Genomic DNA, 27,427 nt, shown 5'->3' on the forward strand with positions numbered 1-27,427 from the left:
TCTCGGATTTATGGCAAGGAAATTCACGTTGTGAGGAAAGAAAGTCGGATTACAAGATACTACTACAAACAAAAACTGGATTTTTGGGGGTATTTTAACAAAAATATCGGCTTTACTTCATGAAGCAATTGTCCCATTTTGCAATCAGAATTTGGATACCAGAATGAGTAAAGAAAGACCCAAGAGGAATATAATTCAAAAGAAATACGTAAGTGGTCGTAACATATATTATTTTACTCCCAGTTTTAGGAAATGGCAACGAATGCCAAGTTTATAGCTAACCTTGCCGCTATAAAGGTTTGAAACAAATGTCTAGTAACGCTGGTTTTTATTTTGCTTAGGTCTGGGGAGAGTTGGGGGGGGGGAAGCCTTTTAAATTGCATAATCTTCTGTCCAGGTTAGCTATAAATCCAGATTTGTGTAGCGATACCTCAAGTGAATAAATGTATTGACCTCAAATGACACAATCATAATCTAGTTTTAGATGAAAGGCAGGGAGCTCGGGAAGGGGGGCTGCTGCGATGTTACTAAACTGCGTTTTCAATTGGCTTTATTAATAATGCAGTCTACATGCAAAAGAACATGGTGTGTGTATATGTGTGTGTGTGTGTATATATATATATAGTCTATTTATAGACTTGTTTAGGGAGGGCACTATGGTTGTTCAAAGCCCTTTAAGTTGAAATCGACTGTCTGGTTATGGCGAGCTTGTTTCTTGCACTACCACATCAAATGTAATATATGTGATCCTTTGCTTATCTGGCTTGTAGTAGAAACCAAACCAGTTGGGGATCATGTTACAGAGAATGCGTTTCTTAGGATTGTCTTTAATAATGGAGAAATAGCTTGGTTTAGTTTAAAAATGCGTGATGGTGTCTGGAAATGCTAGAAGAATATGGTATAGTTCAGGCTGTCCACCTATCTCTGGTCTTATCCAGCTGCTTAACCAGATCCTTGTAATAGTATAATCCTTTAAATATAAACATGTGCAGGGATAGTTGGGTTTTGGTCCTGCTTCAGCTTCGTTTCGGCTGGCATAGGGGAGTCTTTAAGTTTGGAAAAAGGTAGGGAATTTCTCAGATATGCAGTATAACTAATTATTATCTGCGTGTTTAAAAATAGCACATTTACTCTTTGCAGAATATTCTAGCTTCAAGATATATTAAATGCAACACTCAAAAAAAGTTGCAGTATATACTGTGTTATCATTTCTGGCTTTTTTCCATGGGGGGCGTATGTATGCATTTCTTTGGGGGAGATGACCTTCGGGACCCTTTGACTTGTTTTAAATAGATTTAATAACAGGTAAAATGGGCTTTAGATTACTATTTCTATCGATGTTTGCTTCTCTATAATTTAGAGAAACGAGAGAGTGGGAAAATACTAAAAAACTTAAAGGTATTCTGCACCGTTTTTACGAATTAAAAATACATCCGCATTGCAGAGGAATTGGGTCTGAAGCGGAATAGTTTAAAGTATTGCATCGAAACAGGAACATTGTCTAGAAAGTCTAACAAAACATTTAAGATGTGCACGTTTCCCAGACAGTGAAACAAAGCGGAATTGGGGGCGCATTTGTTGTGACTGATTTAAAAAAAAAAAGATTATTTTTAAAGCCGCTCCACGTCTGTACGAGTGAACAATGGTACCTTCCTCTGGTTTTGCCTATAGTGCTTGTTAAAGAATTAATAAAACTATCACCACCGTCCCCCCGCCCGAGAGGAAAGGTGTGAGCGACACATGTGAGCATGGTAGGGAGACAATGTGTTCTGTGTTCACAAGTTTAACTCTGTGGAATGGAGGGAAATTGCTTCTGGGGAGGGGGCCACGGTAGTGCAGATTACCGTGTTCCTTAGTGTGCGTGTGCGCGTGGGGGGTGTGAATGTGTGGGTTGCTGCACTATTGCAGTGAGTAGCAGGCACAGACACAAGCATGGCTGCTGCTCTGGGTCGGCCTGGTCGGTTTCCCATGTATCCTCTGGAGCAGTGGCAACAGGTTAAGTGGAATGTCAGTACAAGCCCCCGGGTTCCCGGCCATTCAGCCCACTCTGGGCCAGGTTCTTGTTGTTCTTGTGACGTCACAAAGGGAAGGGCCTCGGCTCGGTGGAATCTTCGTCTCATCAATGTTCTCATTTTCCCCCTCCCCCTCCTGTGTGACGTCAAACGTGAGGCGGGCCGCTTCGGCTGGGGAAGAGGGGGAGTCACCCAGGGCACTGGCTGCTGCTACTGGGGAGGATGCAGCTCTGGCACCCTGCGCTGTTCGCTCCTGTTACCAGGTGAGCAGGTATAGCAAGCACAGCATGCACAGCAACTTGTCTCATCCGATTTCCTCTCCCTGCCCTCCTCTTTCTTGTCAAGTGGAGCCTACGCCTGTTTAATTTGGTTCAGAGCAGGAAGCTAATCACCTCATCTTTGGGTAGGAGGCATATTTCCCTGATGCCCTTTAGGAAGAAAGAGTTAGTCATTCTGTTTTTCATGCGTGGTATAACTTGATATGGTAAGGTAAAGGCACTCCTGTATGTGTGGGTGGCTCAGAGGTTGAAGTTGTACCCATAGAGCACAGCACCTTTTTTTGAAATGAAACCTCTTAAGTATTGCGGTGTCACAGTAAAGCATCCTGGGCAGCATCTTTCTCTCACCCCACAAATGTGCACCCTTTCAAGTCTTTTGTCTGCATGCTTCAGTCTCAGGCATCATCACTCTTACCTCAGGTTTCAACTGCAGCTCTCAGAAAGGCCCTCTCATTTCCCAGCCTCTTGTAAAAACTTTATGAAAAACTATATAAAAAGGTAGTTTTGCTTTTGTGCATACTACCCATCCCCATTTGCTAACTTTTTTTATTTCACACAGCTTGTACATTTGAACCCCGTTCCTAAGAGGGATGCAGTTTTATTTCATGTCAGTTGCTTTGAAGGTTTAGCTGTTTTAGGGGAACTGGACAATTTCTGTTTTATGGCTTAAAGGCACTCAAAAATCAATCACTGTATATTGTACCATGCTAAGCAAGCTCCTGATTTCTGCCTATAGAAGAGATGTCTTGTAAGGGATGATGTGGCATGCCTGTACTAGATTATAACAACATAGTTCTCCTGGTGTAATAAATCACCTATATTACTGGATACATAGGATGCTTTACTGTAAGATAAGATTTACCTACACTAGTTGGTGACACAAGGAGACAAAGGTCAACTAATTGTCCAGTTAACAGCCAAAAGGTACTGATTAGTAGACTACCTAGGTCTGGTCTTCAGATAACTTCAAAGAATGTCACAGTGTAACCAGAGCTCTTTTATGAATGCTGAAGACTAACTGTCTAAAATGTACGCTAAAAATAAAAAGACTCTGAACAATATTAAGGTATTGCCTTGAGGCTTAACTTACTATTATGCAAATAATCATCATAAACAAAAGTTTGTTTAAATTTGATGTATTACACTGAAAGTTGTTAATCCATAAGAAGGAAGCTTGTGTCTTATTTTCAAATTTTGTTTTCACTTTGATTTATATGAGTTAGCACATAATTTATTAAATTTATCTACTCTCCTCATCCTCCTCCCCCAAACATTTTTAAATATCAGATATTACTTTTTGGCTCAAGCTTCAGAAAAATGACAGCATTCTAAAGCATCAGCTGCATAGCAAGAATTTTCAGTATGCTCTTGGAATTAACAGTGAGCTTTGATGTCTTAAATATAATTTCCTAGGTGTGTTTTCTCTCTCATTTTTGTGGTGGTTTATAGTAAATCCAGTGATTGTGTTTTCGTTCTTGAAGTAACAGTTACTACTGTAATGAAGTACCTACCTTGGCAGTTCTGCCATGGTAACAGATGGTGAAATGTAATTAAGTAGTAATGATACCACTGTCTCCTCGTGTGATTTGTTTCCCTGTCCTTGCAGGGGTAAAAGTGCTGTAGGTTGCCTATTCCACGTTACAACCTAGGTTTGTCAGATGAGGGGTTCAAGGCCTATGGAAAATTAGTGCAACCTAGAGATCTGAAAAACAAACCCGATGTTTTTGATTAATGCTTTGTACTGTGTAATCATATGATATCCTTGTGACATCAGTAGCAAAAAAATTGCTTCATACGTCCTTGAAATGTAGCCTTCTGTGGGATGGAACATGGCAACTGCATCGTAATGCACTGCAACTGTAGTTGTGGTTGAGCCAACTGAAACTGCCAGAGGAATTCATTTAGGAAGAATGAAGCAGGGCTGGATTTTGACAAGGCAATAGGTGTTACCATCTTTGCACTCAAGTGCTATGAGATTTTTAATTTTCACTGCTGGGTGTGACCTGTATCCTTTTGGGTGAGATACAGTATTTGGTTTGTCACTGAGGTAGAGGACTGTGCTATCTTCTTAATTACTGGCACCCATGTTCTTCCAGTGAAAGGAGATTCAGAGCTAGATGAGCCATGTAGTCATGGCGGGGGTGGGGGGCAGGGGATACTTTCACAAAGGGAGTTACATCCTTATGTTGCCATAGGCCTTATTTATTAGCTCCCGCAGTCCACTACAGATAGTAGTTTTTCATGCCTGGCCATGACTTTTTCAAAAAAACAGTTCTTACAAGAATATGTCTAGCCCTGAAATGACTCAGTAGGGCCCTTGGCTAGCATTGTACCTACTGCTACAGGTACTCCACCCTAACTTCTGGGCCTTCTTGCACTCCTGAAGTGTGCTAGCCACACTGGCCAGAAAGTGCCCCACTACATTGTGGGATACTTCTGGAGGCCAGTACGATCGATTTTTAATAATGCTATTTCTACATTAGCCTTAAGTGGACCTTGTAAATTCGATCCTGGCATTACTCCTTGTGACATGGGCGGGGCACAAAAGTTGATATCAGCAACCCTTAAAATCGACCTAATATTTTCAGTGAAGATGGGTACCGTATAAAATTGAGCCAAGTCCCTTAAAATTGACTTTGTATTCTAGCGTAGACAGAGCTTTTGTCTCAAGGCCTCTTACATTTGATCAGGACAAAGAATTATTATAGCAACTATCTCCACAAAACACTCTTGTGTAAAGGTGTAGCTACAGCTCTAAGGGTATGACGCCATTAAAAAAGATTTTGCTCTTCAGAGGAACTGGTTCAGACTGGGCTCTGCCCTGAGCACTGTTAGTTTATTTGAAACTCCTCATGTAAGCCACTGCTTCATAGCCACACTACAGCTCTACTAGGCTGGCAGACTTTCCTTCTAGTTTACATTTGCACTCTTTACTGCTTGTTTAGAGCTCCTTCCCAGATCTTCGGGAGCAATGAGGGGATGGGTCATAGGCTACAGTGCCAGCATGTGTCCATGAGCTAGCAGTACAATCCTGGTTGCGCTGTGACTCACTCGCATCTTGGAGCCAAGGTGAGCCTTTACTCCTTATTGGCCAGGTTAGTTAGCAGCTGGTATTGCATATGAAAAAGAGGAAGACAGAGCAAAAGAACCACTTTGGGATGTCTGGGTAGTGGAAGGTGGTGATTTAGGCTTTGCCTTGGGCTGAGTTTACTTCAACAAATACTGGATAAAATAACTAATTACTCAGCATTATGTAAAATCTGGCTATAACATTTGTGTGTAATTCAGAGAGCTGAGGATATAGGAATGTACCTTACATATGATTTATCACTGTTTATCTTGTTTCTAAGAATGTTTAAAAGAATTGTCTTTTATCTGTGGGAGTAAGGGGCTAGCAGCCTCTTACTTCGTGCAGCTACATGGGCTTAAAAAAATAAAAACTGTGTAATTCCAGAATTACTGATAGTGAATTAAGACTACAGCAAATGGTTCAGAATTGTTTTAGTGTTCACAGGACACTTAAACTGCTTGTAGTGAGGCTTCACAGGCCACCTAAACTAGTATTAAACCTTTTTCTTAAAGAAACAGAATATTAATTAGCACTCTAAGTTTAAAGTTTTTGGTACAAAAAATTAACTGGTCCTTTCAGTGAGAGATGAAGGATTGGTCCTCATTTTATTGTTGCGAGTCATAGGTGTAATTGACTCAACTAAAACAGCACAGCATGTCAAGAGAACCAAAAAAACTAATACTCTGGGTTTCTAGATTCTAGTACCATAGTCCAGCTGGATTACAGTGACTATTGTACATGGCATTAGCTGTAAAAGCAGTAGAGGTACGTCTCATTCATTAGTTCAGTGTTGCAACCCTAATCAGCATTTATGTTGTTTGGCAATGTTTTATTTCATTCAGCATGGACGCTGAAAAAATACTGGTCACTTTTTCAGTTCTTTTTATGCACTAGAACAATGATTTAATTTGCCATATATGCAGAGAGGCTCAGATGGACCTGCAAATAGGGAGACAAATGTATTTTCTTCTTTATGATCAAGAGACAGTATCTAGTGTGTTCGTGCAGATGTGGAGAATAAATGCATTGCAGGAGAATACAATTTAGCATTTAAAAGAAATATCTTTTTCTAGGCCTTAGTGATGTGAAGAAAAAAATAATTGTAAGCAGAGTTTTAACTGATGCCCTATCTGCATGAGTGTGCAGACAGCTTGAAACAATAGTTCTGGTGGATTTGTTTGCCTTCCTTAATCTAAAGAGGATGTTAACTTTCAAGTCTGGTAATGGAAATTTCTGTGTTGTCAGGCCTGAACTGCCTCCGCATATACCCAGATACGAAAGGCCCCAAATATCCCTAGTCAACTGCCCAAGTCTTCTGCTTTTCTGAGAGTGGTTATGGTTCACCTGTTCATTTTAAACACACAATTCTGCAGTGGATAAAACTAGTTAATGTGAAATGAATTTAATATCAAATGATTAAGTATCAGGGAATACTATACTTACCACTCACTTTCATATTTAATTTGATTAAAAATGGAAGCTGCCTTCGTGTGTATGAAATGTTCAAAATGTCTGTGGTAAAACTTAGTTCAGTTTTCTGTAGAGTACCTGGTGCTTAGTGTAAGACACATGTAAAATAGGGGTTCTCTTTGATGTTTTCTGATTTGTCATCTTTTAAAAAAGTTTTTTGTTACACAGAGCTTCAGAATATTATTGGGAGATTTCTTGGCTCTCAAGAAGATAGATGTGTATAATTTCAGTCTTTCTTCTGAAGCATTTGTGGTGCAAACAAGTTTTAACTATCTGATTGAAAAGCTCTTCTTCCAGTTGCTCACGTTTCACATTTTCCTCTCTTGTAATCATGTTCTGCTAGTTCATGTTCAGGGTTTTATGTAAAAATAGATGACACCTGGTATTTCCTGGTGTGGGGATGACAGTAAGTGAGGGGAATGGAATAACACTTTTTTTTTTTTTTTTCCAAATAAACACCCTGAAAATATTTTCCTTTTGTTCCTCACTTTAATATGCAGGCAGAGAGTCTGAGTCCCTGAAAACTTTTATGCTTGCACTTTAAATTCCTTATGTAGGGTGGACGTGCCCATGTCAGTTGGGCTGTTCGTGGGTAAAATGAAAGTGTGGGCAGGATTGAGGCTGTAGGATTGGGACTGCACATTCTTTGAAGCAACAACATTTCCCATTGACTTTAGTGGGGATCTTAAGATTAAAACACAAAACAAAAAACTGTTTTTTAGGCCTATATTTTAAAATATCTCATGAAGCAATTCTAGCTGGTAGTAGGAGCTTGGCTTTTCAGAAGCTAAATGTAGAAGCTGAATACACTGTTTGCATGTGCAGAAGAAGCACATAAGTAAACTACTTACCCAGGAACTTCTATCTGGAAAATTTCTGCTACTCTCTCCACCCTAAAATCTCAGTAATTTGCGCTGTTAACTCTGATTTTTTTCCTCTCTGGCCATGCTTCCCTTACTCCTTCTGGAATTGTATGGATTCACTGTCTTCCTTTTTCTCTCTCAATCCTGTGCTCAACCCTTCTTTCAACTCTCCACTGGGGATCAAGCCTGTAGAATGAAACCAATATGTAGTCAGTTTCAGTTTAGTGCCTAATGGGTCCAGAAACTGGATGTGTGGTTCAATTGATTGACAGTGATCAATATCATTAATGGGTACCGCAGACACTTCTTGAATTCTTATTTGACCAGTGTGACTTGACTGATGCTAATATTCTGTACATTTAACCTTCCAAAATGCATCTCTGTAATGTTTCTGATCTTTTCTGCCTGGGTTCCTGATGTCTTCTCCAGTAGATACGGTTTTCCTCAAATTAATCTGCAAAAGGGTAGCTTGGCTGTCACCCTGTTAATGAAGTGGTGTTGCAGCCATGTTGGTCTCAGGCTAGCAGAGAGATAAGATGGGTGAGGAAATATTTTTATTGGACCAACTTTCTTGGCAAGAGACACAATTTTTGTAGCTAACACAGCTGTGTATGCTCACCTCTCACCAGCAGAAGTTATTATACAATAAAATATTATACATCACTCACAATTATCTCTCAGGCCATTAATGGGTCACTTCCACTTTCTAATGATATAGAAAACTCAAATTAAAAAAAAAATCAGTGGAAGGTCCTGTCATGTTTCAAAGTCCAAACAGCACTGAGCTCCAACCATGACCCTTATTTTTGCTTTTCATTCTTCAGATGCACCTTGCTAGTCTGACATCTTTTGGTTGGTTTTATGGTTGTTGCATATGGAATACTTAAAGTTCGAACAAATCAGTGATGAATTTATTTTTGGATACATCAGTGTGATGGCTAAAGTTTATTCTTACATTTTATAATCTCTGGGAGTTCATCCTGCAATAATCTACTAAATTTAGTTTTACACTTTGTTACTGTGATATTTTGATTAATTTAAATTACCTAACCAAGCATTCATTTTCAACTTTTGTTGTAGATTAGTTTGCTAGCCTGTATTCTCAAATTTAAGAAAAAATGATGGAAACCCAGTCAGCTTTCTTTACTGACCTGTGGAAGGATGTATCTGAGCACACGCTTTGTTTTACTGCATGGATTGTCAGTGAAAATTACTTTAGTTCATTTTCACATATTGATGATAAATGGGCACTTCCCAGTATGTTTATCTAGAATAAGGTGCTGTGTACACTTTTTTTTTTTTTTTTTTAAATAGTCTACTCTTTCCTGGCCAACACCCAAACTGTTTTGAAGAGGTGAAGGACAGTGTCCAGGGCGGTACAAGGGAATTCCAAGTTGAGCCTTTCAGCATTTCCCTTACAGCTCCACGAGTACTGATATGCTATGGTGGTGTTTCCTCAGATTTTGCTGAGGTATTGACCTTTTTGTATGGGTCCTTTGACCTGGCTTTTCTTCCCTAAATCTGACTCGGGGAAGGGCTGTCTTCTCTCTCCTTCCTATTTTCAGGCATGTGCAGTGGTGGTGGATCGCTCTCCCTTTCCCCTTCTCCTAGGATCATGCCTTCCTCCGATATGGGTCAGCATTAAGTAAATTTTGCTCTTGGCTGGGTGAACTTGACTCTGTCAATAGGACTTTTTCCGTGTTCACTGTGATATTGTATGCACTACTGCAAAAGTATGTTCACTATTTACAGGCATTAAATCCCTCCGTTTTTTCTCCAGAGAATTAAGATATATGTCAACATAGATTTGGAAGTCTGTTGCCGATCTAAGGGCACATCTATTTGACAAAATTGTGTTGATTTATCTGTTAGGTCAGCATACAGCCACCGCAGCTTCTAAATCAGGAGCACTTGTACTGATTGTATTGTCGGTATGGGACATTGCGGAATGGCTCCAGAAGGCCAGTAACAGTTAAGCGATACAGTGTCGACTGTTGCTGTGTCAACCTAGTTAAATCCACCAAGACTTTGTGACGCTGGGGGAGGAGGTGCTGTTGTTACTAAATCGACATTGGGAGCCACATTTAAGTGGAGTTGCTTCCACAGGAGCAAAGCAAGGCTGGCTGTGTTGTCCTGACTGCGTAGTGTAGATCACAGCTTAGTAACTGAGACTTCATACCTGAATGTGGAGTCAGCCTGTCTTTTTAATAGAGAAAGGAACCCAAGGGAATTGAAACGCATCGCTGTGGTGAGGCCTATATAACATTCCATTATTTTTGACAACATCCCTTCTTTTAAATTTTTCTCTCTGACTGTGGGGCACAGCATTTAACCCTATGAAATGTTTGTAATTTTTCATTAGTTTTCATGTCTCCTCTCAACTCTTACTTTGCTGTTCTGAAACCTAGTGATCTATATTCCCAAGAAGCTCTTGCTCTCGAAGTTGCATTTGGGTTTCAAAAATGCTGAGACTTAAACCGGATTGTATATTAGTGTCTTTTTATAAGATGAATGATTTGGCAAAGTGCACGTGTTACTTACGATTGTCCCAATACCCCCGCTCCTCCCTGCAGCCTCCGATATGTAATGTTGTTGTAAGCCAAATCCCTCAGCTGTGGAGAGCCAAGAATGCCAACAAATTCATAATTCAAGTTTCCAGGACAGCTTGTATGCCAGATCAATTAACTCTTCTTAGCACAACTAGAAGTGGAATAACACTGCATATGCTTCTGTTTCAAGGATACAAACTTTGAGTTTGCCAAACTCCAGGGCAAAGGAAAAGAGAACATTTTCTGTTGTAAAGCTGTGCATTGATCTGGCATATACCTCTTAACTGCAGTTTATTTTTGGTAGAGGAATAACAACAAACTAAGGGACTTTTGAATTTTCGCCAGAGATAAGGGTAGCATAGATTTTGAGCTGACAGGCTGTATGTGTATACGTCACCCCCCTCCCCTCCTTTTAGTGATGGTGATTAAAAACTCTCATGGCTATTACAGACCTCTGCAATTCCTCTTGGGAGACTAATGCAGAATCTAACATGTTCAATTAGTGATCACTTTACTAAACGATTGAAAGAAATAAGAGTATGTCTGCTACTGAGACCACTATCTTATCAAAAAAAAGGATTTTATCACTGTTTTGTTTGCCTATAGTTAATTAACATAATGGGTATGTGATATTTGTAAGAGAAGAGCTTTGGTACTACTTGAAACTTGTAGAGAATCACCAGTGGAGAGATTCAGGGGTGCCACCAAGCTGATAATTAGAACACCCACAGCTGGCGGGGATGTGCATCTGCACATGAATCAGTACACATAACAATCAATAATAATATGAACAGGAACATTGGGAGGCATGTCCCCTTACATAGTTGTAACGCTTATTTCTTCCATGTGACAAATCATCCTTTGATTGTTGTAGCAGGCAAGTAGTTCTGAACTTGCCTTTTCCTCTGTACAAGTATTTTAATCATAGCATGGTGTCCTCATATATTTAGCTATGGCTGTAATTAGGAGAGACATAAAGCACATAAAAGAGGACTTTAAATGGTTGGAGAAAGACATGTCAGAAATTGCGTGACGAAGAATTTCCCTATTGGCTGGCCCATCTTACCTGAGTCAAGCTTGTGAGGCTATCAAATTGCAGTGTAGACATTTGGGCTTGGATTACATCCTGCTTGTGTGTGAGAGAGACAAATAGTTATTGTAACAATTTTAACATCAAGATTTCTAAATGATGAGGCAGGGGCAGGAGGAGCAGGAAAAGCCCAAAAATAGGTGTTGGAAAATTGATTTCAATTTCCTGTCTAACACGGTCTTCTGCTGATCCTGTTTTACATTTGGTTATTTGTCTTGCTCTTTTAACTATTTTACCCATGCTGGTGCTATTTGGAGGGAACTAGCTGCTGTTCAGCCTTTCCTGTCCATAATAATCTCTGCACGAGAGGAAGAGGGACTGCTGTAACAACACCTGCTTCCTTTTTTCTGCAGTATTGAAAGGAAGGCAGGGAGCAGTGGCTACAACTTGGCTGTTTTGAGGTGGTGGCACTAGAAAAAGGCGTAGTTGAAGGTGGGAGGAATATTTTGTTTTCTTTCCCATGCTCCACGTATGGCTCCAGAATTGTAAAGTGGTAATATAATTTCCTCCAATTTGCGTTCTTGCCTGGTTACGGGTTGAACCTCAGGACCTGACAGTTGCTGGATGAGAGAATTTGCTGGACCACAGGAGGCCAATATTGTCTAACATGTTACCGCACTTTTGCTTCTAAATGGGCTCTTAGACATTGAGGTATAAATTACAGATAAATAACAGCACAGAACACTGGGAGCCAGGACTGGTGACTGTAAACAAAGTTTATGGAACCACGGGAAACATGGCCTGGCCCATGATAAATGGACATCTGACTGACTGACTAAAATTATAGCAGATTATGGTGGTTGCTGGATGTGAGAGTTCCATATTAGAGAGGTTCAACCAGTACCACAGAGAATTAAGTGCGTACGGCTCAAAAATAAATATATATTTTGGTCACTCATTTTCCCCCCCTCACCCCCCCACCCCAAAAAACAAGGACTTGCTGTGGCCATGCACATCCTTTTCATGTTCATTTTGTGAACGTATGTGCAGTTCATTCTCTTTGATATGAACAGTCTGGAAAGTTAATATCCTAGCCACAAAACTCAGGATTCACAGAAGTCACAATTTAGATACACGTATCAAAATATTGACTTGCGCATTCATCCAGTCAGAAAACAAACAAACAAAAAAATCATATGAATGAACTAACTATTCCAACTGTGAGGATAGTTTATGATTAATGAGTTTGGAATAAACAATCAATAAACAGAGGAAATTAAATAAATTACTCTGAGAGGAAATTAAAATTCACAAAAATTGAACATGTTTAAGGACAAATTTAAGAAAAATTAAGCCAGCTCATGGTTATGCTACAAGTAGAAAGAGACTAAAGTAAAGTGTTACAAATATAGCTCCAGAGCTGAATGAACGCTTTTTAAATTAGATATATTAATATTTCATTCTGAGTACTTGTCCTAGTCTTCCCCCATGTTTGTATTTAGAGAGACCTGTCTCTTCAGGCAGAAGTCTCCAGTTAGTTGCTTTTTCTGTTGAAAAGTAGTTAGTCTTTTGGTAAACTGACAAACAGCTATTTGTAAGAAAACAGGTACTGTTGTTAGTGGTTTTTTTTGTTTATGCTCTTAGCCAAAAGAATATACTAGAGCACAGGTATTTAATTTAACTTTTCTTTCATTTGAATTAAGTTTTAAACTGAAACTAGTAAATGTATGCTGGAAAAAAAAACAACTTAAATCTGGTTTTATCTGTATTAGTTTGTATTAGTGTTGTGGTATTTTTCAGGTCAGTTTCTATATCATTACTGCTTACCAGTCTCACTGATATGCATACTGCAAACATGTATAAAGCATAAAGAGTGCATGCTCTAAATAGAAAAGACAGAGGACAGTGTACAGAGAATGACTGACCTTGTCCAGGGTCATGTGGAGTATGTCTGTGAAGCATTACAAAACCTGTATCAGTGAGTCTGCAGATAGGATCTTCAGACTCCAGCTTGCTAGATGGCACTGAAAACAGCTGTGTAAATGTTCAGACTCTAAATCCCACCCCTTCCCAGGCTTTAAAGCCTGAGCTCTCCCCCATCGGCCCAAACGTCTACAAACCTATCAAAACAAAAAGCAGTCAAGTAGCACTTTAAAGACAAGCAAAATAGTTTATTAGGTGAACTTTCGTGGGACAGACCCAATATTGAGTCTGGTCTGGTCTGGCTATGGTCTGAAGAAGTCGGTCTGTCCCACGAAAGCTCACCTAATAAACTATTTTGCTTGTCTTTAAAGTGCTACTTGACTGCTTTTGTTTTGATAGTGTATAGACTAGCACGGCTTCCTCTCTGTTACTAGTCTACAAAGCTGTTGTTAGTGCTGTAGCCTGAGCACAAGTCTGTAGACCTGGGTGCTGAGACTTGCTGTTTTGTTTTTTAAATACAGTGTAGACATTCCCATCAAAGAAGATATGGCTGAGATGTGGGCGGGGGGGAAGTTTACAATGCTCAGTCCAGTTCCCTCTACACTATACTGTCCTGACTGTTGGTGGTTTATTTTATCTGATTCTACTGTCTGATACTTCAAGGCATACTTACTATGAAAGTAAACAGCTACATGCAAAATTATAGTGCAGAAAATTGTTTCTTTTAGGTAACTTTAAAAAAAAGTTATTCAGTACAATTTCTCTGTTTGTGGAACTTAGCTGACTGCTCTGAAAATGGAATTTCTGATTTTCATGTGAAGATATAAGAACACGTTAGTTTTCTGTTTCTGAACATTCTTTGTTCTTCCACATATGCATCTCAAATTTCAGGTTGTGTCACTAGTGTCTTTTTTTTTTTTTTTTCCCCCTGTGCCTCCAATCACACCTTACAGAACTTTGGGCACTTGTGAGTCTTGAGTGGGCTGGATGAGTAAGGGTTTGTTATTTTTAATCTACTGTAAGCAAAGGACATTATCTATAAGAAACAGGAAACACACCTGTAGTGTGTGAACAGAATTGTGTTCATCATGTTCTTTTCAGAACTAGCAGATCTCACCCTCTCCTGCTTAGCTTTCATTAATAGGCTGTTCTTTTTCCAGTCTTTTCTGCTTCAGTTCCCAATTTTTCTTTAAAAACAAAAGCAAAAAAAAAAACCTCTTAATAAATTAATCATTGAATTAGTTGGATACACTGAGGCTACAGTTACACTGAGGTTTCCATTTCGGGATACATTTGTATCCCAAAATAGAGACCCCGTCGAGCCTGGTATTTTGTTTCCGCCACCCCTCCTTGTGAGAGGGGTAGTGGGAAGTTCGAAATAGGCACTTATTTTGAACTTTGGTGCTGTGTGGCTGGCATCAAGTTTGAAATAAGTTTCCTTGAAATAACACTTAAGCAATTTGCACAATGCAAATTGCATAAGTTACTTCAAGGTAGGGCTACAGGGTTGCTCCAGCCTGGGGGAGTCTCTCTGCATCTTTAGAAGGAACTAATCCTGTCAAAAGATGATCTTGCAGTTGAAAGGAATTTGATTCCATATTCTTAGCCAGCGACTTACACAAGTTTGACTCTTCTGGAAATTATGGCAATAAGCACTGCTGAATATTTTTTGTTTTAATGTTAAATTATTTTAATAATTAGCTCTTAATAAAACTTCTTTAATTTTAAACTGGAATATTTTAAAATCTGTGTAATTTATATTAAAACCTCATTCTTAATTTAAAAATATTTTATCTAAACTGCTCTTAGGATCTGCTTGCTCATTCTAACAGGGATTTATTTAGCAGCAGCTTTACTTCCTGTATTTTTGTATCCTGCTGCCCCTTCTGGAATATTGTAGAATTGACCATGTGAATCACAAGTCAGTGCCTCTTCTTGTAGCTTCAGGGAGCTTGTGTTCTTCACCCACCCCCATAATAATGCTTTCGTCTCTTGGCTGTCTGACTGCATGTGCTTGTGCAATGCTGTTCAATGGGTGAACTAACGGCTGTCCTACAGGAACTGAAGTAAGAACATCTAAAGTTCCTGTGGTGGTAATTAATGCAAATCCCCAGGGCAGATAACAGGTCTGTAAAAGTTCTGCCCCCTGGGAAAATAGCATATAGTGACTTGACTTGGTTCAAGAGACCTGGCAGATAGAGAACATGAAACGGTATCGAGTGACTGCCCTGACATAGGGAGAGCAATCACTCACGCTCAGTGCAAGTGCTGACATGAAACTGTGACTGAGAGGCCCTGTGTGAAGGTCCTTAAGTACTTTAATCCTATCAGGGTCTCCATGTTGATGGTGGGTGACAGCTGGTAAGCTATACATCTGCACATAAATTGCTTATTGTTTTGACATTTTCTTTGTAATGCTTTATTCTGAATAAATAGTTCTTTGCTTTATGAAAGGTGGCTGACCACTAATTAACCCTGTCCCTGTCCTTACGTGAGGCCAGGACTGTGCATGCTGAGCTACAGTCTGACCTGCTGAGGTAACTGTAGATTGCAGTCCCAAAATTCAAAACTCCTGATCTGGAGGGAAAGGATTGTGGGATAAAAAAAGGTGACAGCCAGAGGTCTGACATCTCAGTGGACCACACTTGCTATGCAGCAAATGAGTCAGAATGTAGTTACCTCTGAAGAGGGGAAAGAACTTTCTTTAGCACCATTTGAAACAGTATATAAATACTAGAACTGTCAATAGTAAGACAAATGAACTTGAATGCCTGATATTAAAGGAGGATGTTGATACAATACTCAATGCAGAAGGCTGATAGAATGATATAATGGGGCATGGTAATACTAGGGCGTAGGGTGCACAGGAATGATTGAGTAGGTTGCACTGGTGGGATGTGGCACTGCATGTGAAAGAGAACATGCAGTCAAATTATAGTAAAAATCCTAAATGAAACAAAATGAGCTACAGAATCTGGATGGAGGAGAAATTCCATGTCTGGCTAATGAGATTATAGCAATAGGAATTTTGCTACCAACTGTCTGACTGGGAATGTGGTGGTGATGGTAAAGTGGTCAGGGATATTAGGCTACAAAAACAGTAAGGATGGGGCTTTAACTGTCTTTATAATTGACTGGGTATATATTGACTCGGGATGGGATGCAGAGATAAAAGGTCTAGATTCCATTAATGACTGCATCTAGGAGCAGCTTGTACTGGAACCAGTAAAGGGAGAGGTAAGGCTTGTTTTAATCCTAAATTGAGCACTGGTTGTGATCCAACCAGGTGGATATAGCTGAACCACTTGGTATTAATGACCATAATACAGTGCTGGGCAATCGAACGAAGAGTGAGCTGCATGAGTGGCCCTACTTCACCTGTGGTCCACAGACTCCCTGTCTGCCTCCATCCCCCATGCACCATGGAACTGGAGATCACATTTTCCTACTCATTCCCCTCCTTCCTTGTGTTTTTGGAGCATACAGTGGTAGCCTGATTCATGCCCTGTCCCTGCTTTTCCCTGTCCCCCACAAGCTGGAACATCAGCGAACAGCTGATTGACAGCATTCCAGTTCTGGGACAGAGTGGGAGGAGCAGACCAGCACAGGGCTCGGGTGCTGTGGTGCGAGAGTTGTGTGCAGAAGTGGGTCAGCTGGGCGTCATTGGGCTGCAGGTGGCACCCCTGTGGGCTGCATGTGGCCTGTTGGCTGCAGGTTGCCCTCTACTGCCATAAGTGTAACTAAATTTAATAGACTGTACCAGATCACTGGCAGACAGCTATTGTGACACCAATTTTAAACAAAGACTCCAGAGGCAATTACAGGCCAGTAAGCCTAACTTGAAACTACAGTAACAAACAATTATCAGACAGCTACAAGGACACCATATGTTGGGGAGCAGTCAGCATTACTTTTGTAAAGGAAAATCATGCCCCAGCCTATTAGAATTCTCTGTGGACGTCAACAAGCATGTGGACTAAGGTGATTCAATTGATAGTGTATTCCCAGAGGGCCTTTGTTAAGGTCCCTCACTGCAGGTTTGTAAGCTGTTATGGGATAAGAGGACAAGTTCTCTCATGAATCAGTAACTGGTAAAAAGATGGGCGGGTGAAGGGAGTGAAATAAATAAATGTTCCGTTCTCATAAAGGAGAGAGAAATAGCAGGATCTCCTAGGATCTGTCCTGAGACCTGTGCTGATCCGTTGAGAAAGGGATCTGTGTGAAGTGGGTGACTGAACAACAAATGCAGAAGTAATTCAACATAATGCACTATAATTTCAACTATACGTACAAAAGTATGGGCAGGTCTAAATTATCTGTTCTTAAGAATGTGATCTTGGAGTCATGGGGGAAAAAAAGCAGCTACTCGGTGTGCAATTAAAATAGGTGTCAATGTTAGGAGCCATTAGGAAAAGGACATTGAAGAATGAAAATATCATCATGTCTCCATATAAGTCCATGGCAGTCTCCCATCTTGAATACAGCAAGGTCACAACATTGGGGAGTTCCACATTCGCAAATTCAGTTATTTGCAAGCGGCCTCGCTTCCCTGGGGCTCCAGGGCCAGGAGTGCCGGTGGCCACCACTGCTTCCTCAGGGCTGCCCAGCGCTTGTGAAATTCAATATTTGTGAGGGTCCTCAACACTGAGCCATTGCGAATGTTGCAACTCTACTATATTGTAGTTCTGGTCATCCCATCTCAAAAAAAAAAAAAAAAAAAAAAAAAAAAATGCTATGGTAGAATGGAAAAGGTACAGAGAATGGTAAGAAAACTGATAAGTAACATGGAACAGATGAGATTACAGAAATCAGCGTTCAGTTCGGAAAAGAGATGACTAAAGTGCGTTGTTATAGAAGTGTATAAAAGCACAAATGCTGTGGTGAAAAATGAATAAGGCAGCGTTATCACTTCACAGAACACAAGATCCAGGAATCACCTGATGAAACTAATGGGCTGCAAGTTTAAAACATACAAGCTGAACCTGTCTGGTCTGGCACCCTTGGGACCTAACCAGTGTCAAATGAGAATTTGCCCAGCCACAGGAGGTCAGTATTATCCAGTAGCATTACCAACACTTTTGCTGCTTACTGGGCCCTTAGAAGACAGCTAGGAGTAAATTACAGCTAAAATAACAGCACAGAACACTGAGTACTGGGACTGGTGGCTGTAAACAAAGTTTATGGGACCATGGGAAACTTGGACACGCCCTTGATAAGTGGTTGTGTGGTGAACTAAAATCACGCTGGATTACGGATGTTGCCAGACAAGTGAGTTCCAGATTAAAATGTTCCACTTGTATAAAGAAATACACAGTCAAGCTGTGGAATTCTTTGCCAGGAAAAGTTGTGAAGGCAAAATAGGGTTCAAAGAAAGAATTAGGTAGGTTCATGGAGGACAGGTCCATCAATGTCCATTAGTCAAGGTTGTCAGGGATGTAATCTCATTCTCTGGGTATCCTGAAATATCTGACTGTCAAAAGCTGGGACTCAATGATAGGAAATGGTTTACTTGAGTATCCTGTTTTGTTCATTCTGTCTATCTGGCACTGGCCACTGTGGAAGAATAGGTATTGGGGTAGATAGACCATTTGGCCTGACCAGTATGGCAGTTCTTACGTTCACCTTAGAAATTTATTTTCATCAGAAGTAAACTTTGACCATCACCTATAGGGCATTCGCAGAAGGATGCCTGTGAAAACTTGTCATTAGTCTTACATGTGCAAACGATAGTTCCAGGGTATGGAGAGGTAATGTGCTTTTCTGTGGTGATCTTTGAGCTGAAAGGTTAATCACTTCCTACAAAGGGCCTTCCACAAGCCCACATCAGCCCGTTTCCTCTCCTTTCTCAAGCCCAAAATGCAGATGCTCCTAGTTGTCTTTCATCTGATTAGACAGCTATGCCTTCAAAGACTGCACTTTGAAATGTACCTGCAGTCATGGTATCAATTTATCCTGGAGAAGTAATTCTTTTTCTGGAAGAATCTCATTAGAATGAGTCCTGTTGGTTTTTTAATTGCAACCACCTCACTGATGTAAATCACTTTTCTCCTACATAATGAGGAACCTGCAATCACTTGCACACCTTTCCTATGGACTTATGTACACACGTTTAACATTTTATATAAAAACTTAACATATGCATAAGTGTTGCAGGATACTAACAGAACAGATCCAGTTAAAAGAAGTAAGAACAAAATAACTCTCTCCTATAGGTGTTCGGGGGTGGGAAATAATCTCTTCTGAATTCTTCAATACAGCGGGCTGAGGGCACTCAGTTTCTATGGCTATGTCTGTACTAGGGGAAAAAAGTCGATTTCAGATACTCAATTCTAACTACAGCATTTGTGTAGCTAGAATCAATGTATTGGAATCTACTTATTTTCCCTAGTGAAGACCCAGCCTCTATAGTCTCACATGAACCTCCCAAACTTCACACAATAGCATGGAACACAAGGGTTGATAGCTGAGCCCAGAGAGAGAGTGTCTTCCCCCCCCCCCCCCCCCCATCTTCACCAGACATGCAAAATCTAACTCTGGAAGATTGATCCTGACCAGCTCAATCTTCCGCATAGCAGAGATGAGTCCTCTGAGATTGTTTTAGAATAAAAGTATTGGAAGAGCAATACACTTGCCTATTCCTAAAGCTAACTGGCTCTGTAGCCCATGTCCAGTTAGGGAAAATGTTGACCCTCTTAGCTTTATTATCAGGATTTCAAACTATTTTAAGATAAAATAAAAGCTCCATGAAATGTGGCTTTGAATCTCTCTTTTTCCATCTGTTTCAGTGCTGTTATGATTTGCATAATATGGTTCTTGCTGCTGTTCACTCAACCTGTTTTTACTATTTGTTCATGTAGGGAGCTCTCTGTAGAGAGCCAGAAATGCTTCCTGAACAGCATGACCTTTTACAGTTTTGAAGGTACAGGTTTCAGCTATTTTGAGACGCAAAACTTTTTTGTTTTGTTTTCTTGTTTGGGGTTGGGGGTGTGGGGATGTTTGCATTTACATGCTTTGAGCTTACTTCAAGCTGTAGCACACAGAAGTCCTTTGCTCACACAAATGGAACCTGAACTTAATGCTGCGAGGACTTGCTAGGTCACCCTTTCAATCCTTGGCTAATGCATCTTTTTATTACATATGTCTATGTAAAGGTTAGCTTTCCCTTGTCAAGTATCTTTCGTGAAGACATCAAATTGCTTAAACATGGTTTCACTACATCATCTGCAGATACAGTTCTTTCTGGATAAGGTGGTACAAAGACCTTCTTCACTCCATTTAAAAAAAAAAAAAGAAGCTAACCAGGTTTCATCCACACCCCAGGCCATTTCCTTCACATTTTTTAGAAGTTCTAGATCTCCTCTGGAAATACTACATGCTTTGCATGTTGAGACTTAATCTTCTATCTTTGGCCATGGAAAAGACGTAATGGTTCTTTCTCTTGTTTTGTAATGGGAGTCACAGGAAGGAATATAGTGAGGTTGATTGCTTGTTGGCTTATGTCATCCATCTTTTGGGTTTAAATGGCAGTCATGATGCTTTCTCTAAAAGCTATCCTACATGCTTCCTGCAAGAGGTGCCACCATGTTCAATGTGGAATTAGTTCTGATAAAATAAGGCTTGCAGAGCAATACTGTTTTGTCCATTTCTTCATCAGCTTTTACAAAATTGGTAATTTAGCCTGTGTGGGCCCATCACATAAAAGCTGCCAAACTGTTCTTTCTTCAAGGTAGCCAAGCAAAGTAGGTGGTCAGAATGGGGAAGGGGAGAAGCCCCATTTTTTTTTCCTTCTTCTACAGTCTTATTTTCCTTCAAATCCATCCACTTCCTCCACCCCTTCTCAGCCCTCAGTTTTTGATACGGGGTGGACCTCCCTGGTCTGGCACCCTCAAAAGATGACTGGTCTCAAATAAGGAGGTTTGCCAGAGTGGGGGAGGTCAATTCCACGCATATTGTCAGCCAGAGAAGTTCAGTCTGCACTTCTAGAAACAATGGCCTATCAGACAAAAATGCCATATTTGAAGAAAACAATGAGAAATCCTGTGGCACCTTATAGAGTAATAGATTTTTTTGGAGCATAAGCTTTTGTGGGCAGAGACCAACAGATGCATTTGCCCACAAAAGCTTATGCTCCAAAAAAATCTGTTAGTAAGGTGCCACAGGACTTCTCGTTTTGTGGATACAGGCTAACATGGATACCCCTTTCGTTTCTCCTAGGATGGCATCCGCTTCTCTGGCCAAATCCTGCAGTGAGAAGAAATAAACGTTTTTGAACATGAAAAATGCAAGACTTTATTTTTTCCTTTTCTTTATTTCCTCTGAACATGCTTCTATCTCCTGAATTAATTGCCTGTTTCTAAATTGTTGCTTGTGGTGGTTTTTCCCATGCTTTCTATATAGATGTTCCAGTTACTTTATCCTTGCAAGCCATCATCTGGAGGATTCATTCAGTTTGTTCAGTAGCAAGCCAGGGTTGAGGGAAATAAGGGAAAAGTGTGACAGACAACTAAGAAAAGCCACCTTTGTACCACGTGAAATGGATAAGCACATCATTGATGCAATGCCAAGAACAATGGTTGCCTTACAATTGGAAACGACTACATGTTTAAAAGAAAAAAATCCAGAAACTAATTTTTAAATGTCAGTGTGACAGCACCTCGAATTCTTCTTGCAATTTTACCCTACCCATCCTTTTAGTATGTTTGTGTGTTCATGCACAACTACATACTTGCATATCACTTGTTTTTTTGAAGATCTTCACAAAGTAACTAAATCACACTGTGCTCTTGTAAGATAGCTGAATATCCTCATATTATAGATGGAGAAATGCATGCAAAGGTTAATTGAGTTGCACACAGACTCATGGTAAATCCCTGGAAGGAACCTCAAGTAGAGTGCAAAATTCCTGATTCCCAGACAGATGCTCCACCTAATGGAATATTGTGTGGACAGCTTCCGTGGGACCTGTCAGACCTTAAGAGTGATGTTTGGTAAGATGGAAGAACAGGATACTGTTACTCAAGTTGATGTTGTTTATTTCTTGTTCTTCCACATAATTCTCAATCTTTCCCTCATCGCACACGTGCACTATCTACTGGTAGACTGTGGAAAAAAATCTATGCCAGTCAATATCTTGCTGATTGTTACCATTTAATGTTGTTTGTAAGCCCTTTGGCTTAGTGCCAAACGAATTTCCTAACAATGGTGTTAATCAGGGGACTCGCATACTTTTGATTACTTAGGAGAGCCTCCATTCCAAATGGCTTCTGATCTCTTGGTCAGTAATTCTGATTCTCCCAATAGTTTAATATAATTGTCATTTGTTTTCTTTGTGAACTTGTTCCGTGAAAGCTTTTTTCCCCCTCAGCATTTTAGCTTTTTAACTTATTTTTTCCTGTTTAATCACATATTGGCTGCCACAAAGCTGTCAACCAGCATAGCATCCATATTTTAAAATGTGTTATTTTAAATGTTGCAGAATTACTTTTAAAGCCAATTTTATAGGGCATTTCTATCTCACTTTTTAATGTCATGCAGAATATTTTATAATAATGCCTAGGTTAACAATGTCGTCTTGCTGTATTGTGCAAAAAAAGGCTTCTGTTCAGACCCAGCTGGGCTTCAGGCTTAATTCATTGCTCTATGGTGGGATCACCACAGCTGCTGTGGGGCCTTTACAAATGCAAAAAAGCTGTCAGTGTTTGTTTCATCAGATGCATAAGTGATGAGGCTAAGTTGAGGAATCCATTCCAATGTGCATGTTCTAGACATGGTTTACAGAATTAGTGTTTTAGAGCTTTAAAATATTTGGCACATGCTACACCTTTAAAGCAGCTGGACCTTAGGAATAGCACTAGTTTAAGGTTAGTTTAGCCCAGACTTTCAACAATACTTAACTTGAGTTTTATGAAAACGTGAGGGTAGATTTTACTACAAAGCAATGCAGTTTTCCCCCACCTCCACTCGCTGTCACAATCCTCCCCAAAAGGAAAATCTGTCTGCATTTTAATTTTTGCAAACCAGAACAAGATTAAAACATCTAAAAGGTTTTTAATTTAGGGTGTGTGGTGTGTTGTTGTTTTTTAAAGGCCATAGTCTGGCCAAGGTACTCTACAAGTCACATTACTATCTTCTCTCTAGAGTCTCCAAAAGTCACCCCTACCTTTTTTTCCCCTTTTGGTGTACAGAAAAGGAACAAAGCTCCTTTTAAACAATTAAGGAGTAATGTTGGTTAATTGGCTTGAGAGGTTGCTGCTTAACATGGCAAGGCATGCCCCCATGCCTGGGGCTCATTGTACTGCCTCTGCACCACTTCCATTTCCATTTGGTTGGGACAGTGGGAATGGAGGCCACAATAGAGGTGCTTTGCAGTAGGCAAGCCTGGCGTGTTTTTCAGTTCATAACTCTTTCTCACTCAGTTCTCATCTGATTTTCTTTTAATCTTCTTCTCACTATTGGGTACAGTCTGTGCATGCACCACTTTCTTCTTTCTATACAACTCCTTCATGATAGCAGCGGTGGGAGCCATTGTGTAGCACATATACAGTGGATAAAATGCCTGCACAATTTGTCTTCATCCAGGTGGTTTCAGTTAGTCTGTGCCTACACTAGGAAATTAAGTTGACTTTATTAAAGTTGACTTTATACCATTAGATTTGTATAAAGTCGATGGTGAGTGTCCACACTTTTAGAAGGTCGACATAGTGTGTCTCCGTTACTTTTTGCTAAGTTTGACTGTGTCAGCAGCACACTGTGGATACCTATCCCACAATTCTTACACCCCCACTGCATTCTGGGTTTCTGTGCTAGTGTGTTATCAGGGGAAAAAATATGTGCCACAAATCGTTGTGTGAGTCTGACGTCATCATCCCAGAGTAAATTGTCTTCACTTCCTGCTCTCGTTGAAAACAAACTGCCAAATGCATTTTCGCGCCACTTTTCCACAGCCTACCCCTGGCTCATGTTGTTACAAGGCTAGCAGGCTAGTCCTGAGAAATGTGAAATGCAGACATAAAAATCTGAAAAGTTTCATTTTGGAGCTATGGAAAAGTTGTTTTTTTGGTATTGTTGAAATGTTTCATTTTGATTAGTGTTGTTTTGATTCATTTCATTTTGACTTGGCAGCTGCATGGGGTGGGGGGCGCAACTAGGCTGAGTCTTACTTCCTGCTCATCTGGAGAGCAGTGGAGGTGATGCTCGGAACGGACTCATTGGGGGCATTGTGGGATACTCATGGAAGCCAATAAAATTGAATTAAATAACACTATCTACACTAGCATTCAGTTGACCTTGTAAACTCAAATTTGGTGTTACTCCTCGTGGAAAAAGCTGAAATAGAAAAGTCGCCCTAAGGACCTCTTACAATTGACCTAATGATATTTCTAGTGAAGACAGGTACATTATAAAATCAACCGAACTCCCTTGAAATAGACTTTATGCTCTAGCGTAGACATCAGCTAATTCTCTTTCTATCGTGGAGTTGTTTAAATGCTGGATAGTGTATTTTCCCATTACACAAACTGAACATAAATACTAGACCATGGGAAGTAGGTCTCCAAATGGTATAAAATTATCTTTAAATTGTGACTAAAGAGTCTTAAATAGCATAGTCCAGAAAGGTTTCTTGCAGCTTTTAGGGAGGCGTTCTATTGTCATAGTGGACATGGACCTGCTGAAGAGTGAAGCATACTTATAGAATCACCCAGACACCTGCTTGTGACTAGCCAGTGCTTTGATGGTGTTCACAGAAGCTGACCCTTCCTCCTAGCATGCCTTGAATGCAGTTGCATCCAGATAAAATTATGAAACTCATGCTGGTCAAGCCTATGCTGTGTTCTAAACAGATTGAAATCTGATGCCATAGTGCACATAAGGAGACGGTGTAGAGCCAGGTGTCTTTTACCCAGTTAGAGTATTGGTCATGGCCACACGTTCAGACCAGCCAGGCTATTTCACAGTATGGCTGGGGGACAGGTTTTCTTGTGTTGTGTGGTGTAAAGCAGCGAGTCTCCTTCAGTGCATGGTGAAGGGGCATCCAGTTGGCTGCATGTGGGTGAGGGTTTAGTCCAGATCCCAGGAGGTCTACAGCCCACTAGGAATGGCACGGAGGAAAGAACATACTGGATGCATTTGCTACAGCTTCCCCTTCCTTATTCATTCCTCCCTTCCATCACACAATGATACAGGGGCACTGCTGTGCACACCAGGATATTGATACAGCCTTGCTACAATACAGTTAGATTTTTGGCAGTGTGAGAAGAGGATCAAACTCTAATAACAGTGCCATTACTCTCCAGCCTTGGCCTGTGTACAGAGTTCTGGCACAGTTAGCATGGTTAAAACATAGCTTGGTCCCATTGACATAGGTAAGGCCAAACTATGCTCAGAGTCTTTTTTGCAAATGTCATATGCTGAATTCCAGTGAGTTTTTTGCACAACTGGATCAGATAGCATTACTCAACCTGCCATAAACAATTATTGATATTTTATAACAAAAAATGTTCAAACTCTTGATGAGAGACCCTGAATTTTATTTAAGAAGTCCACTTTAAATTTGTAAATACTTGCAGGGTTTATCTTCCTGAAGAGCATCCAGGAAAATTAATCCAAATTTATTTTAGAAGTGAATTAGCCTAAAACAAATTAAGGCTATATTAATTGTGAATGAGGACATACCCCCAGAAGTCTGATGCTGTTTAACTAGATTACCTCAAATTCATGTCTCTGGTTAATTTGGATTAATTTTCATGTTATCTTTTCCCATGTAGACAAATCCTCATTCTCAACCTTAACACTGTCAGCATTAAACACTGAAGCATGTTTTGAAACAGAGGATCATAAGTACTTCAATTTTTTAGCCAGTACTCGCTCTTGTTTTTAACATCCTTGGGTGGAACACATTTTTATGTGCACTGAGGTATGTGGCAACGTGCACCACCAATAGAAACACATGATGTCCATTGGTCGTTGTGGGCACTCAGCTGATAAGCTAGGCGGCACCTGAATCTTTCTTGTGTGGCTGCCCAAGCACTCAGCCTAACAGAGAACTCTGCTTCTTCTTCGAGTGACTGCTCATGTGCGTTCCAATTTGGGTGCATTCCAAATTTGGGTGTGCACTGAGCGCATGCCTAGTTGCCGGAAGCTTTTTGCCCTAGCCGGTAGCCTTAGGGTCGGTGCGGCACCCTCTGGAGTGCTGCCCAACCCACCTTCCCCGCTCAGTTCCTTCTCCCCTGCTGTCAGTTGCTGGAGCTTAACTCTTGCTGAGAGTTCCCTGGTAGCCTTTATTGTTTTAATTAGTTGCAAATAGTTTAGATAGTAACAAAGAGGAAGCTGTGCTAGTCTATACACTATCAAAACAAAAAGCAGTCAAGTAGCACTTTAAAGACTAGCAAAATGGTTTATTAGGTGAGCTTTCATGGGACAGACCCACAAGTGAAAGCTCTGTCCCATGAAAGCTCACCTAATAAACCATTTTGCTAGTCTTTAAAGTGCTACTTGACTGCTTTTTGTTTTGATAGTTTAGATAGTTATCTTTGTAGGTAAATAGTGCCTTTTTAGCACCTAGTAAGCCAAGGCGGGTTTTTAACCCCCTCGGCGCCGGGGGATGCCTGGCTTCCTGAGGTTTAAAAACTGTTCAAGATGTGGCAAACGTATGCCCAAAAGCGACCAGCATAAGGCATGTTTGGGTTGCCTCGGTGAGACTCATCTCCGGGAGTGCTGTTCTATCAGCAAAGCCTTCAAGCCCAGACTTTAAAAGATAGAGCTCAGAGGCTGAAAGTTCTTCTGAAGGAGTCAGCCTTGCACCCGGACGGTTCCCCGGTGAGAACGCCGCATCTTCGGTGCAGAACGCTTTGGTACCATGAGTGCCATCGGAGACCTCTTGGCACCAAGAGCAGTACTCGGTGCCTAGCACCTGCTGGCACCATAAGAGCCAGTCCCCAGTGCCTCGTAAGAAGAAGAGGCGGGACCAGGGTCGATCCCAAGAAAGAAGAGGACGAAGACGGGCATCGGGGGAGTCCAACAGATTGCACCATGACTGAGGACACGAAGTGCGGGCGTCGACTCCAGCACAAGGCGGGAGCCTGCGCTCTCCCAGGCTGCCCTCGACGCCGGAGGCCTTCAGTGCTGCACAAAGCCTCCTGCAAATTACGGTGCCACTACAAACGCCGCACCAGGAGCCTTCATCACCCCTGCTCCAGGCACTTGGTCAGGCTCCAGGAACCCCGGCACAGTTCT

The 27,427-nt window shown here is 40.7% G+C and overlaps 1 protein-coding gene and 1 long non-coding RNA gene across 2 annotated transcripts in view; both read left to right on the forward strand.

Moving 5' to 3' along the window:
- The first annotated feature begins 268 nt into the window (after positions 1-268).
- The window catches only part of JARID2 (jumonji and AT-rich interaction domain containing 2), a 305,764-nt gene continuing 278,605 nt past the window's right edge, over positions 269-27,427 (forward strand). The window contains exon 1 of the mRNA XM_074987636.1: positions 269-2,275. Within this exon, the coding sequence (XP_074843737.1) occupies positions 2,006-2,275 (270 nt within the window). The 5' untranslated portion in view covers positions 269-2,005. The remainder of the gene's footprint in view (positions 2,276-27,427) is intronic.
- LOC142009490 (uncharacterized) lies at positions 17,192-21,464 on the forward strand. Its single transcript, XR_012644486.1, has 3 exons — positions 17,192-18,241; positions 20,053-20,114; positions 21,410-21,464. It is a non-coding gene; the product is annotated as an uncharacterized LOC142009490 (long non-coding RNA).

This window comes from Carettochelys insculpta, chromosome 2, assembly GCF_033958435.1.
Source record: "Carettochelys insculpta isolate YL-2023 chromosome 2, ASM3395843v1, whole genome shotgun sequence".
NCBI classification, from domain to species: Eukaryota; Metazoa; Chordata; order Testudines; family Carettochelyidae; genus Carettochelys; species Carettochelys insculpta.